Source organism: Thermobia domestica, chromosome 3, assembly GCF_964235325.1.
Source record: "Thermobia domestica chromosome 3, izTheDome1.hap1.1, whole genome shotgun sequence".
Taxonomy (NCBI): Eukaryota; Metazoa; Arthropoda; class Insecta; order Zygentoma; family Lepismatidae; genus Thermobia; species Thermobia domestica.
The window spans coordinates 252197919-252214473 of record NC_137456.1 but is presented as its reverse complement, the minus strand read 5'-3'; the positions used below and the strand labels follow the sequence as shown (position 1 = coordinate 252214473).

Here is a 16555-nt window from a genome sequence, read left to right as displayed (position 1 = left end):
GCACCTCGGTTTATTTGTTGTGTATCACGAGAGTGGCTGGATAAATAAGGAAAGTTTTTGGTTTGGTTTAATACGTAAATATTTAGAGTTCGCAAATCCTACTTCTGAGAAACCTGTACTACTTCTATTAGACTATCACAATTAACAAGAGTGTAAGTCTAATGTGAAGGGGATAATTCTCTGCGTACAGTATATACGATTAGTTGCTGAAAGATATAAGTAAAAATTAAAGCACTCGTACATATTACCCACAAAGGAAAGTGACAGAGTGAAATAACATAGAAATACTTCAATAGGTTACAACAAACAGTTCACAACGTTCTACTGTATCAAACTTGTGAACTTACTCTACGCAAAGCAAGAAAGATCCAGACAAAACCTTACAAGATTAAGGTTATATATTAATGTGCCCACTCATATTTTCAAAAGCTTTGTAAAATAATATTCAGAGGTATAGTCACAGAGGAGCAGATTCCCATATTGAGGTTTCTCTTCGTTCTTTTTGAAGAACTGTGTCATTGAGCAGTAGTGGCCAGAGAGCAGTCCCTATAGGTGAAAAAGAATCCTAGGTAAACATCAGAAATTACGTACTTATTTTGAGTAGTGCGCGAGCTACGTTTTTTATTTATTTATTTATGAAATGGAATGTTGATGTACTACAGGAAGAGTGAGAATTATTAAAATGTGCAATGTATTCTGATGACCGACCGAAATACGTGGCAGAAACAGAAATGTATGAGGTTTGTTCTTTCGGTTGCCAAGCACATAACATCGAAATCTACGTATTGTAATTTCATGTTGCATCTTTCAGTATAGCATTTGCCACAAGTCAATATTACTTGCGGCAACCTGTTCGCGCCGCCTTATGATAGTTGAGCTTTATCAACATTGGTATGTATAATCTGTTTCTAGTACTAATAACTGGCTCGCTTTGTAATGGAAAATTAAACACTGTAACGGAAGAAGTTGAACATTGCCAAAATAATGAAATACTAAAGTTGCTTGGAAGTTTTCAGTTTTCGAAAACAATGCATTTCACCAAGTGGATTAGTCATGGATAACCTTTTGCCTCTTTTGGCTAACCTAGTTCTGAGCACTTTTAAAAATAATATCTTTAGATTCATCCTAGCTTAAAATTTATCCTGGAACATGAAAAGGAGGGTAACTTAGATTTTAGATCTTAAAGTTAGACGATATAATTACAAGTTTGTCAGTAATATTCATCATAAACCCATTCTAGACATGTAGTATATTCACTATAGATCCGCGCATTCATTAGTTATCAAAACGAACTTATGAAGAAACTTTATTCTGCGAACTATAAGGCTTAACCAAATTTAAGGAAGGACATTGATTAATTTCTTAAGGATGGGTAGAGTTCTTCTATCTAGCTTATTAAATTAGTAAAATTAGTTTAAAAGGAATTTAGGATTTGACCCCGCGGAACCGAGATTATTGTTAAGAAATGGATTGGACTACATATATTTTCTAGATAGATAACTATTGATTTTTTTTTTTTTTAAAAAAGTCGATTTACGCATAGCATTAATCTTACTCTAGAAAAGACCTTCGGAGAAATATGCCAAACAATTTAAGAGCTTTACACATGTTTTAATGAAAAAAAAACCAGAGGTGTATAAAATAAAATACAGACTACATAGGTATGACTCAAAAAAAATTACAACTGCGTGTCAAAGAACAAAACACTTGAAAAAACATCTATCTGAATCTTTTCAAACTTTGATTACTTAATAAACGCAAAAATTGCAATACAACATAATATTGTAAATTTCGGATTTGGAGCCAAAAATGATACTCAAAGACTGTTTTTCGAAACATTTACTGTAAAAACTTAACGTAGATAAGAGTTTATTGAATAATGAATGTAAAACTGTAACTAAAACAATGTTTTGAGCGCTTGTACAATGAAAGCATCAGCATTAGTTGGCATCCATTTCCTTCCAGAAAAAGGAAGACACAATTTGACCTCACTGTTTCACAATGAGCCACACTGCCACTTGAGGAATGAACCGTAACAGATTTCATAAAATGTATCTACATTAATCTTCGACGGTGAATTCATTCTTTAATATTTCATTGGCGTTTTTAGTTTTCTCACTCCTATTTTTAATCTTCGTGAACAAAGCTCCAGGAGAGAACCAGAAGCTAGAAAATACAATAATCAATCAGAAATTAGAATTTGAAGTAAGATATGAGGCGCATGCTAAAAAAATGGCCGATATTTTACACGGATTTCGCAACACTGATGAAGTTGAGCATCCGAAGGAGCATACCTTAGGATTCTGTGCTTGCACCAGAGATAGAATCGCCCAAGTGAAATCGCGTACCTGCGAATAGCAATAAGATGAAATGGCTGCCGAAATACAAACGCCGCAAGATGTGAAATGAGATATGTCATAAGATTTCTCAACGCCATAGGATAGAATGTAACCAACATCCATCTGGGAGTTATGTGCATTTACAGACCGACAATAATGAGTAAAGGGAAGGCCAGGGATTGGTACACAGAATTTTGGGAAAGGTTTCCAATGTTCATGACGATGAGCGTAGCGGAAAGCCTAGTGTTCAAAAGGACGATCTGGTAGAACGCATTAACGAGAAAGTCCGATTCAGTTGCCAATTCACAATAACTAATTTCGCTAAAGAGTTTCCAGAAGTGTGTGTGAAATCAATGCATCGAATTGTAACTGACAAGCTGGGTTATCACGAACTGTGTGCGAGGTGGTGTCAAAAATCTAGTAGATACTCACAAAGAGCAAAGAATGACATCTGCTGAAATGACAGCTCTTTTGGCCCGCTGGAGGAAGGAAGGGGGATAACATCTTTTCTCACACGGTGACGAGGTATGAAACCTGGATATCGTACACCACTGAAGAGTCGAAGCAGCAGTCAATGCAATGGTAACACTATAAAGAAAAGAAATTTAAACATCATCAGCTCACAAAATCATAGCAACCGTGTTTTGGGGCCAAAAGGTGTGATTCTTGTAGAATTCTTGGAACCAGAACGAAAAATTACGCAGATATGTATTGCCAAACACTGAATAATCTGTAACGTGTCATCCAAAATCGGTGGAGAGGAATGCTACGATCTAGAATTATTCTGATCCATGACAATTCATGCCCACACACAGTTGCTCGTATTGAGACAATTTAAAGATTTCGATGGAAACTATTCAATTATCCCTCTTAAAGCCCCGACCTTGCCCCAAGCGTTTTATTTTTCTTCACTTGAAAAAGTAGCTTACATCAATGTGTTTTAACGATAGTGAAGTGCTCAAGACATCAGTTGTGGACTAGCTGCACTCTCAGGCGGCACATCTTTACACAGAGGGTATACGAAAGCTTGTACCGCACTACCAGCAATGTCTGAAGGTTCATGGTGACTAGATATATACTTGTATATCAATCACAATAATTTTTTTTCTTTTTTTTTTTTTTTTTTTTTAGTTTTAGTAGTCTTTTAGTTTCTTCACAGCTTTTCCTCAAATTCCAATCCAGCTTTGGCACATTCTGGTTCTGCTAGACTTAATTTGAAATTCTGCAAGAGCTATATCTGCGAAGCAAATATGCTTAACTAGTCTATCCTGAATAAATCCTCTACATAGATATTGAATAATGCTGATGAAACCCAATATCTAAATTCCCGATCTAATTGAACTTTTTCTGCCCTTTAATACAACTCTTAAAATTGATTTATATTTAAAGTTCTTATGACGCTTCAATTCCTCTATTCTAACTCAACCTTCGTTAGCATTTCCATTAAAATATCCTAGTTCAGTTGGTCAAAGACCGTTTTAAATTTTATTTCCTTTCCTTGTTTTATAATCTTTCACTGATTACTCTAAAGGAAATAACTCTTGATCACTTATAATTTTTAAGTTCAAATTGTTTCTCATGAATTTTCTTATTTGTTCTAATTTATAGTATCCTGTTCAACATTTGCAATACAGCTTTAACAACATGTAATGTTATGTTAATTGTTCATTTTGTCTGGCAATTCTTGCGTACGTCAGAGAATTGCTATTTGCATGTTGTTAATGCTAGCTGTAGCTAGTAATTTTGCTGAGTTCAATTCTGCATTTTAAATACAAATATTGCATAATTAAACAGTGCGTTTTAAAATTCTAAACGTCAAGTTTAACATTCATAATACAAAATAAAAACATTTTAAAAAAAGTTATATTAGAAATTTTAAAAACGTACGTAAGATTCTTAAACTTCTGCATAAATTATCGTAAATGGAGGATATTATCATGTTATTTAACTTGGATGTCCCATGACCTTAAGTTTTCATAGAAAATTTAGTAATTATACCTCTAAAATTTTTAAAATGGAATTTATATGTCTCAAAATATACTGAAGTTTCTTCTAATGTCTGGTATGGATTAAAGTCGTGTTAATCATTGATCTTCTTCTTTTCATTGTAACAATTTTTAACATCTTAATTTGCTATTAAAATGCTAATATTTATTTTTCATGGATAAATTTCTAAAAATGTATTTTTTTACTGTTATATCACTGAGAGAAGTTTTTTATATAAAATATTTTATTAAAGTTTCAAAATTCATTAAAACTTGTCACTGTATCAGCAATCTAGGTAACAAAATTTAGCGACAATTATATCAACAATTCACAATAACTTACAGAAAACTATTTTACAATAAAGTACTTATGCAGATAATTCAGTGCAAGAAAATTAAAATTGATCTAGCATGTTGTACAGAGATTGATTCATTTATATTGAGCCAAATTTGAATGTGCCACTTACCTAGGAAATGGCATGTTTCCACCACCAGTTGTGTTCGATCTGCAGATCATCTCTTCTGACTATTGCCCGGTATCGGAGTTTCCATTCCACAGACCAGAGACGGTGCGAACTCGACGATAAGACAGGCGCCGCTTGAGGAGTCTTAAAGCACAAGATCATTGGGCTGGCGTCTAGATTTTTGACAGGGATGTCAGAGAAGGGAATTAGCGAAATTCCAGTTTCATGTTCCATATCGGCGATAGAATTCCAGCGATGTTTTCGCCGTGTGGCTGAATACCTTGTCTTGGTGCAGTTCAACTTGGTTCACGTCTTATTCGTACAATGTTAGGATTTCTTGCTAGTCCATTGCAGTCATGACATGAGATTGGTAGTAGGCAGCATTGATTTTAATATTTCGCTCCACTTTTCGGAGACGCTGTTTGCACCTGTACGAGAAACAGTCCACAATCATGATCCTTTTTGGGAAACGGTTCTAGCTGCTCGTGTGGGCGTGGTGGGTCCAGAACTTTGTGCCGCATATTTCCGTATAACACAATTCACAGTGGCACAGCCTACACGAAAATTACACACTTGACACATTTCTACGATGTGCGATTCCGTGAATTTAGCGTTGGAAAGGACCACAATGAACCTGTCCCAGAATCTGTTTAGTTTCGGCAGCATCAGACTATGCTTGATCACACTGCTCTACTGTGTGACTAACAAGATACTGTTGCTTGCATCGTGGCAATCTCACGGCGTTGGGTCGTACATGCGCGGTACAGTTGCACATTGATTTCGGTTCAATATAAAATTCAGCCTCTGTATAGTAAGTACATCGAATACATTTTCTTAATGATTTAAATGAGAAAGAGATGAAAATCTGAGACGATTTATATATTTTTCAAGGAGAAAGTAAAATCATAAACAAAGAGTATGATAAATTAGGATATAATGGACAATTCAAAACATGAAAAGCAGTTAAATAAGATTTAGATGACTCATTTCATGGAGATAACCTACATTATCCAAAACTAAGAAGTAACTTCAACGTCAGAAAGCTTGATTTTTAGATTATAATTGAGTTCTAATAAAATATTCTCGCACTTGTCGCATTCTCTGATCACTAGCCCGAGTCCTAATTGTAAGTTAGCAAAACCCGTCTGGACAGATGAATTGGTATACAATATCGAACCTAAAGGTGACTTGAAACAATACTATATATATTTTGAGACTTTACAAATGAGCGATCCAATTATTTCCTGCAGTTTTTCGAAGTGAAAATACCATAAATAAAGATCGTTTGCATCTGCAACCACACTTTTCACAAATACGTAAATTTACTATTATCTTAGCAAAACCAAAAGAGTATATAAAATATAACTTTTTATTGGGAAAGGAATCTGTTTCTATAACGACGACAGACAAAGAAGAGTTTGTACTTTAATATTAATTAATTGCAAGTTGAATCTTTAAAAAAAAAAGTAATAATTCTACACATTTCATATTCATCCTTAACATAACGAAAGAGGAAGCAACATTATAGACGTAATTCAACTTTTCAAATTCATTTAAACCTTTCAGCATTAATTTCTTATGTAACTGAATAGCAAACACTAACCAATTAGTAACTAGTCTGAATTTAAATGATTGATTTAGGATTAATTTATTACTGTCTGTTTTATATTAAACAGGTACACTTCCAGAACAGCAAATTTCGTAAGTCTATTCTACACTACTTATACAATTAATAAAAATCAATTTTGAAACTTACTGTAACATTATGTCCCTCTTTTATATAATCTGACTTAAATCAACAAGCATTTATTAAATGTCTTTCTCGATTACAAAAGGTATGTTTATATTTAAGCTGTTAAACAAATTACGACCGCTATTTAAACCAACACGGTTTCCCAAGAAATGTACATGTCACGACTGATTTTAGTTTCACTTTACTGAGCAACAAAACTATCCAATAGAGGAAAATTTAACACGCTATTAATATGTGCAATAGAAAGTTAAATAAGTTAATAGAACAAATTTATTAAACACACTCGCAACTTTTAGCACTATTAGAAACAATAATAGCACAGTTAATTAAAGCACAAGTACTTACGTAGTTTGAGGCCTCCCGGACGAAACCTTCTCCCAGCACTCGTGATGTTATGTCACAACTCCCCATCAGTCGAGTTACGTCTCGTACTGTGTGATGTTCATCCTTTAACCTTGACTTTAAAACAACAACCAATAGATTTAGACTATCTATTTACAAACCTTTCCCTTTTTCTGTTCCTTAAAAAAAAAAAAAAAAAAAAAAAAAAAAAAAAAAAAAAAAAAAAAAAACTGGCAACCAATATATCATAGTAAACAAATATTCCAGTAAATATAAATACTGAATATTTTTACATCCCCGTGGATGCGCATGTAACACCCTGAGTTAATACGATATTGTTTCATAGAAACAACAACATTGTTGAAAGCTCTTACAGAACAACAATGGTGTTATTCTAATTTCTTAGCAACCGGTTATATATATGTATATATCAGGTACACATACATGTAGAGAGAGAGAGTAGATGGAAGCAAATATTTTACTGGATATCACAAGTGACAAGTAGAGGCCTATACAGCATCCTAATACAAGGTGATGTGACGAAATTACGTAGTATTATGAATATCTTGGAAACGGATTATTCAAGATAGATGATTGTGAAAAATTATTGGAAAGACCTTAATTCAACAATGGATCAACAATTGTTGATTATGGTATGTATGTGTTTCAAATATAAATCACCCTCGCCACTACATTCACGTGATCTCACTTCTCATTCTTGATATCTGAGCATTTGAGATTAAGAAATAAACCTTATACTTTAATCTTAGAGATCATGGGCCTTATGCAGAGTCGTTCTGCCGATTTATTAGTGCCATACTAAAGAGTTCGACTAACATATGTTTCCTACAGTAGTCAGGCCTTTAGTGTCATGCTAAACATACGTCAAAACGACTCTGAATAAGGCCTCAATGTGTTTAACTCTGTAGCTGTAAGAATTTCTAAACACAAAGATATTAACTAAAAACTAAGTTTACTGTTCCTGGGTATAACTGGGTAAAATTTACTGTTCCTGCGTATAACTAAGTGAAATTTAGTGTTATGTCTGGGTATAACAAGCGGTTCTACGAACTAAAAATATTTTAACAACCGACCGGCTTCAAACAGGTGCGAACCGGCTTAATAGCACCACTGAACACAAATATTGACGAATACTTGGCAATATTGTTAGTATAGTGACAGGAAGTTCAAGAGAATAGAATTAAATATCCTGCGAAATAAAGACATTAGGTAGAGTTTAAAGTATCTTTTCTTTATATATTAACAAGTAAGTATTTAAAAATCATGACGACTGTTGGTCTTAGACATTTTGTTAGTTTCCGCGACGAATTCTGATTTATTATATGATCACTCATGTTTGAAAACTTTTGGATATCTTTAGCAGTTATATGCAGGGTGTTTCAAAACAACACCGACGTCGTTTGGGAGGTGATTCTGACACCAAGATAAGACAAAAAGTATAGACCAACCTGGGTGCAGAAATTCGTCATTTTGGAATTATAGGCTGCCGAAAACATAAAAAAAAAATAACTTTAGAGGTCCATAGTCCAATACTATGAAACTTACATTAGTTGGATGAAGACTTCTCTTAGGAACTAATATGTGCGCTATCCCAAGGTACTCACGCAACAATTTTTATAGAGGGAGTTTTTGTATGAGCATATACTCAGCAACTATCTCTATAAAAATTGTTGCGGAAGTACCACAAGATTCTGAAACTCGGATATTTGGATAGGGCACATACTAGTTCCTAAATGAAGTCTTGACCCGACTACGGTAGGTCCCGTAGTATTGGAGCTATGCATCTTTAAAGTTCATTTTTTTCATGTTTTCGACAGCCTATATCTCCGAAATGACGGATTTCTGGACCCAGGTTGGTCTATACGTTTTGTCATACTTTGATGTCGGGAACCCCCTCCCCCCATACGTTGTCGGTGTTGTTTTGAAACACCCTGTACATTCAGCCGTAGGTACAATTGCAAAAACAAAGGCATTTATTTTATATAAAATTCAAAACTTTTCTCATAAGCCTACGTATCAAAATATCCTACTTGTGGGTGTTAGAAGAGAATTTCCTTAGATGAAAGTTAGATTTTTTTCCTTTTCTCGTTTTCACATGACTATACATTTTTGGTCATTTATGACTAACACTTGTATTTCTTTATATCTTTCGATTCTCCAAGGTTCAACGAGTTTACTGAAGAGCAAGCAAAGAAGGAAAAAGAAGCTAAAGCAATAATAGAACATCTTCATTGTGAATTGGATCAAACGAAAAGTAAACTGAACGAAGAAATCAAAGATAAGTACGTGTCATGTACATACATATGCTATAATTAATTTTTAGTAAAGTAGTAATTGAATACGTTATTCGCTTTGAACATTTTCACACAATTATCTCGATAAAGTTATTTAAGTTGTATCACGTTGTAATGCAGGAAAAATAGACTAAATAGAACTTTAAATTAATAGAACTTTAAATAATAGAGCAATGTGAGAAGAATGTTTGGCATATGCAAAAGTATAAGAAGACGAGGATTAGATAATCTGCGATAAATGTGTAACTACACAAAACACTAATATATACTTAATATCATATAGTACTTACCCTATGATATATTAGCGGTGCATCTTTTTCGATTTAACTATAAGATGGAGTAGAAATAAAAATATTTTCAATATTGTACATATCTTTCAGAAAATAATAATAATAATAATAATAATAATAATAATAATAATAACAATAATAATAATAATAATAATAATAATAATAATAATAATAATAATAATAATAATAATAATAAATTTTACATCTTAAGCTTGTGTGCTATAATCTAAAGAGAATTATGAAAATGGGTTATCACGATGGAATAAATACTGAAGTGATAACAAAAACCCATACTTTCGAACTATTAATTGATATCTTATGCGTACTTAGAGTTCCAGACAAATTGACAGTTGCAATAATTAATATATATATATGGTATTAATGAACTATACCGATAAACCGTAAGAGGTGCCAAAGTAAGATAAAAGAGTTCATATGGATTTTTGGGAAAAAGGAAAAGAATTAACGGGCGTTCCCTAACATTTTCGACTTCCCGCCGACGAATTACGTATTTACTGCTGTCAAGGCTTAGACCACTTTAAATCACAACATATATAATAATCATGTCCTGTATGGAATCCTTTGTGCATATTACAGAAAGTATTTTTTGATAGCGCGTGGATGACTTCCTTTAAGCTAATGTTGACCACCACTCCACGATTTCTCGTATTTGAAATAACATGTTGCAATGTAGTTTTTCCTCGCTTTTTGATGACCCTAACTCTAGAAATACGTATTTTTTTCCACAAGTCCTTATTAACTTATTTTCTTATTTTGATGTAAAGAATCGGCTCTTGCACTATATATGTCAGTGGTATTACATCTTTAATAAGAGTACGAATCAATGTGTTGAAAGAGATTTTATTACTTACTTCATATTTTCTCGTTAATTTTGAAATGAATTCTTATTATCACTACACAAAAGTAGTGATATTTAAAATATCCAGACTTTTTTTGAAAGTTTCTTAATCGGGTATGAACTTATTATTTTATGAAACCTCATTAACTTCAAACTAGTGAGATGATGAAAAATAATTATCCAGTTCTATTTATTTATAATGTAGAACATGAAAGACACTATAAAGTAGAAATATAATGTAGTACTTGTTTTATAAAGTAGAAATATAACTAGAGCCATTTTTTGAAGAATGTGATCATAAAACAAGGCAATAAACTTAAATCGTGAATTTAAATGACTTGAATGCATGCTGTATGAGTGAATATAGATTTTTCTTAGAAATTAATTACTAGTGAACCACTTTGATTTTTTTCTCATCAATATTCACAAGATAATTTCCATAACTCGTTCCTAGGTCAATTATTATCAAATCTAATATATCTCTAATGAAATGAAACAGTATTTCAGGATTGTAAAGACATGGCCACTAATTTATAAAATAGAGTACAAAATAAAGAAAACAAAGTATTTATCCTTTGTTTTAGCCAAATAAGAACTAACTTTTTTTCAATTTGTTAGTATAGTTTATAGGAAGTGACTTTTTAGTTGAAAAAATAATTTAATTTCGCATATACTATATTAAGAGACTATATTAGCAATAAATTATCCACACCTCTTTTCTACATAAGTACTTACTTTTTTGTGATATTTTGTAAAAAGAAAAACATATTTTCCGCAGCAATTTCGGGATCTAATGAATTGATGATATTTGGACGTACAATAGGAAGAGCTGTAAAAATAAAAGAAATTATATTTAGTACCTCGTACTATAATTATTTCTCTCTCTCAAAGTGAACTGGTACTTTTTTCTAAAATTATGTTACTGTAGATATTAATATATATATATATATATTATGTTTGAAATAATATATATATATTACCATAGTTATTGTTAACACTTAGACTGTTTTTTTAAAATATGCTTCCATTGTCATTATTATTTTGGAATTAAAAGATAAAAACATTGTTATTTGGTACATTTGAAATGCATTCACCATATTATCATTATTATTATTATTATTATTATTATTATTATTATTATTATTATTATTATTATTATTATTATTATTATTATTATTATTATTATTATTATTTTCGGTATTACTCAAAAACGGCAATATTCTTACTTTCTTCTCCTGCTAATATATGAAGTGGTATTAATAAGTTTCTTAGCTAACATGTAAATATGCAATATATGTTTATTTATTTCGTATGGGTACATTTAAAATTATATACTGAATGCAATTTATCTTTTAACTTCTCAGAATTAAGCCTCTATCTTGCTCTAAAATCGATTCTTCAAAGTCACTATCTTTCTGATGTAATATCATAGAATAATATGGTTTTGATCACAGGATTAATAAGATATAACCAGTAATTTTGATTGCATCAGAGATCACAATTTGTCAAGTGACATTGCTTATTTCAAAAGAGAAACAGTTCAACGGTGTCTAAGATACTCCTTACTCCTTTACTCTTTCTTGTAACATTATCTGTTATTAGATGTGCCAATTTATTCTATACATTTCAATAGATTTGGAACACCATATTCTTTATTAATTAAACAAGAATGAACTAATAACTTCAACACTATACGTTAGGTGTATTTGAGATCTTCCTATAACAAACATGTATATTGTTTCTAATTAAAGCTAAGACATTGGCACACTTAGTTTTTTAGAGTGATATAATAACAACATCCTAGTAAATTCTAATTAGCTGAAAGTTATTAATCAGTAGTTTAGTTGGTATTCTACATGATTATGATTTAACCAAATACAATTTTTAAATAATCCTGTTGAACAATCTAATTATCGAAATTCGAAGAATGAAAATTTTTCCCTTACATCAATTATATTTCCACGGGATTTTCTAAATAATTTATTATTAGTGGAAGATCTTTATTTATTTTTTTTTCAAAATTCATATTCACAAAATAATTTTAAATTATAACTACTTGTTGATAATAAATCAGGTAATCAAATGTATCGTGATTAGATATAACTAATAGCTTTTGCATTTATTGTAAGGGATTAAACATCCAAACAGACAATTACTAACTTATAAAATACAGAGTAAAAGAATTAGGACTTTTCTCATCAACTGAAGTATTTCTTTCTATAGAACATATCGAAATATCAATCTCGTAATAAATTATTCGGCTTATGTTTAGAGGTGCCCCTCCAGTTTCAAATCCACAAAAAATCAATTAACTAATTAATTCTATGGCCTATGGAACCCGTAGGTTCAATTCCGCGTTCACAAAAGCTGTCCACTGACTACAAAAAATCAGTTAAAACATTAAAAATTCGTAGGTTAGGCTAGATTAGGATAGGCTATTTTAAGTTAGGTTTGGTTAGTTTAGGTTAGGTTAAGAAACCCGATAAGACTAGTTAGACTAGAAGAGCGACTAGACCCGATTCTCATAGAAGCTTCAATTATCACTTAAATTCAGTAATTCGTGGTCCTCATAAAAAGATTCGATTCGCTTCATTATCATAGATAATGATTCGCTTATTTAATAGATTCGTTTCATTATCTATGTAATTCTGTAAAACTCAATGCGGAAATATCATATTCAACGCACCGATTCGCTATCCTATACGACTACCTTGCTGTTGAATCATCGAAACCTTCTGAATATTGTAGTACCCACTTCTACATATCTTTTCTTGTATTAAACATAAATTTACTGCCAAACTTACACACCTAAACATCACATAAGAACTCCAAATCATTATTTCTTACCTCATTTCTCCTTTAAATTTTCCTAATTTTTATTTTTTAAAAAATGGAGGGGCATTCCTAAACTTAACACAATCATTCATATCACATATCGTTTCACCATACTTACTTTTGTGTGAGATTTTGTAAAAGAAAAGCACATATTTTTTGCAGAAGTTGTGATAAATCGGCGTGTATATCCCCCAATTTGAAAAACAAACAAAAAAATAACCTATAAGTAAATAGGAACAAAAAAATAAAAGAAATTATATTTCACACAGTAATTGTAACTCTCAAAATGGTGTGATATTATTATTCCTATTCAGTTACTATAGATGTTAACACATTGTTAAATGTTTCAAATTCTACAATATTGTTAGCTTTAACAAAAGAGACACTGACCAAAGCTTAAAACTTTACTCTATTTTAAATTATAATTTGTAACTGTTTCGGATATCTAGCATATCCTTCTTCAGACAATATCGAAATTAATGAAAATACAGACATATATATAAATGTTGTTATAACAAAGTTTAAATTCTTTAACCGTCATATATATAGTCATTGTTATAAAAAAGTTTAAATTCTTTTAACAGACATATATATAGTCATTGTTGTACTTTTTTAAATTTATTTTTCTTATTTACTGAGGCCTTCAGCCAATCCTATAAGTCTTCGTGTTAACTTTCCAATTAATCACGTTCCTTCATATTTGGCTCTTATAAGGGCCTTTTTTTTTCTTTATTTTTATTTTTCTTTTTTCTCTATGTTATTCAAACTTCCTTGCCATAATTCATTAATTGGTAAGCCTCCTGTCCAGTTCATCAGTTTATCTCTTCCTACCTTCTTTATCCAATCCGCTTCTTTCCACTTCCTTATTATCATTCTTTTCTCCATCTCCAATACTTCCGTCTTATCCCAATTAATTCCATGGTTGGTCAGTGTCTCTTTTGTTAAAACAATTAATCCAAAGCCATGAATAGTCTTAATATTGTTAGCGTTTAACGGGAAAAAATGTCCAAAAATGAGAGATATACCAATCGGTAGCACTTACTAAGCTGAACAAAGTGGTATATGTCAGTATAAAAGCTCATCCGTAGTTTACGAGCCAATTGAGAATAATAAATTACCTTGTAAACCTAAAAAGTGATTGATTATATGAGGTTTAATGGGGACGTCGGCATTGTGGCTATTTGTCCCCGTCCTGATCAGCTCGACTGTACCAACAAGGACTGCCCAAAAAAAGACAACAATGAACAGAAGAGCAGAACAATAATAAATAGTAAAGGTGGAACAACAACAAATAGGAAACAAGAACAATACAGAGTAAAGACAATAATAAAAATCAATTGAAAAAGATAGAACAGTAACAAGAAATACAACCAATATTGACAATATGAAAGACGCATAGCAAGAACAAATAGAGAAAAAACAAGAAGTCAGAATAAAAAATAATCTTTTACTGTTGTTTACTTTTGTTGCATTTTCATTAGATTGTAATGAGGACGGTGGCATCGAGGCCACTAGTACCCGCCACGACAAACTGTACTGCACGAACACCAACTACTACAAGCAAAACATACCCAAAAACATCACCCACAACATAAATCTCACTATAACATGTTTATCCTGGTGTCATCACTTGCCAGAGCCTCGTTAGCTTGCATTACAATGAATGCAGTTTCCAGCCTAAAAATTGATACTGAACGAAATCCTCATCACCTACTAAGGCGAGACTAGTACTCAGGGATATTATCATGAAGCTCTTCGTTATAATACTAAGAAGAGGACAGTATGTAGTATGTGGTTAGTGAGATATAGCCCAAAATTACTATTAACATTTAAACGTTATTTTATATTTAACTAAAATACTGTCCAAAATTAAAAAATATATTAGTTTTGATAGATCACATCGAACTTAACACAATAACATGCTTAACGATAAATTATCGTGCGTAGTTTCCGAGAAAATCGATAAAAACAAACGTTTATGGTGGTTAAAAGTAAATTGTTCGTTGCCAATAATAATTCATAGTTCTGCTGGAACATATTGTTTATAATTAGATTTATATACTGCATATGTTAGAAAAAATACTTTGTTAAATATCAGATCGTTTCTGCTCCTAACAATGGTACACATACCATAACAGTTATAAATATACTACTTTAATATCTTGCAACATTTTTTCTTTAATTCGGTTTTCAACAATGTTCGTGTATCTTTCCAAACCTAGAAATAATGGATAAAAAATTCCAGAGTAATCAGAATTTCGTAAAATAGGTAGTTAGAATTTCATAATATTAACCATTTTGATTAGTTCAAAAGTACATAGTTTAAAATTAATATACACTTTGAAAATAGACTTCCTCATACCAGATGTGATTATTCTCGGTGGCGTATCTAAGAACGGAGTTGGTGTGGGTTGTACTTTCTTCCATTGAGTCTTTCGTGTACTAATGAAGTGGGAAGGATTTCAGTTTTCCTAAACCTTGGCACTCTAACAATCTTTGTGTGTGGAGGAGGGTTAATTCATACGTATGAAGATACATCACCACCAAATATTTAATGGTGATGAGATAAGAATGGGCATACTATATAGTTATCCAGAGAGAGAGCAAGGGGACGAAGGGATTTTTTGTTGAAACTAAAGATATTCATATATTTTTTCTAGCAATTTGGGTGTTTTCTTTAATCGTGCAAAGCTAACGGAAACTGGAAGAAAATGTGTGTAAACGATTGTTTGAAGACTGCATCATAATTTCGTTGGACGGGAGCCCGGGCTGAGGTTCTTGATTGTAATACATACATTTTCAGGCTTTCCCGGAGAATAGTACTGTGTCCTACAATACGGTATGTGTAAAGGATAAAAAGTTTAAATACTTTATTATATTGATGTAAAGAAGGAAGACTATCTTCAACTGATGCATTCTAATGTAATGAACAAACATTGGAGAGGTGAAATACCAGTTTCCTGTATTTGGAATGCGAACATGTAAGAGTATAAATATTTCCAGCTACGCCTTTGATTATATTTCTCAGTTTATCCATTTCTACTTCAAATCTTTTAAATTAACACAAAATCCCTAAAATCAATTTTGAATTATAACTGGTACTAGAAAGATTAAACAATTTTTGTTATTGCAGAAGCCTATTCAGATTCTTCAATGTTGGCAAATCATAAAACTAAATAATATTACATGGACAGCAAAATTGTGTGTAGCTCTTTTAATTATAGAAATTAAACTTGTAAAAGTGCGAAGATTGTTTTTTGTTTTTAATTAATAGAGCTGTATAGAATGGTCTAATCTTTGTTCACATTTCCTCTGTCCCTATTAAGATCTGGATCAGTAACTATAAATAATCTTTTATTAATGAAAACAAAAA

The 16555-nt window shown here is 31.7% G+C and overlaps 1 protein-coding gene across 2 annotated transcripts in view; it reads left to right on the top strand.

Moving 5' to 3' along the window:
* The window catches only part of LOC145681016 (uncharacterized), a 149328-nt gene that overhangs the window by 52227 nt on the left and 80546 nt on the right, over nt 1–16555 (top strand). For both annotated transcript variants that reach the window (XM_081752296.1, XM_081752295.1), the window contains exon 5: nt 9067–9186. In XM_081752296.1, the coding sequence (XP_081608422.1) occupies nt 9067–9186 (120 nt within the window). The remainder of the gene's footprint in view (nt 1–9066; nt 9187–16555) is intronic.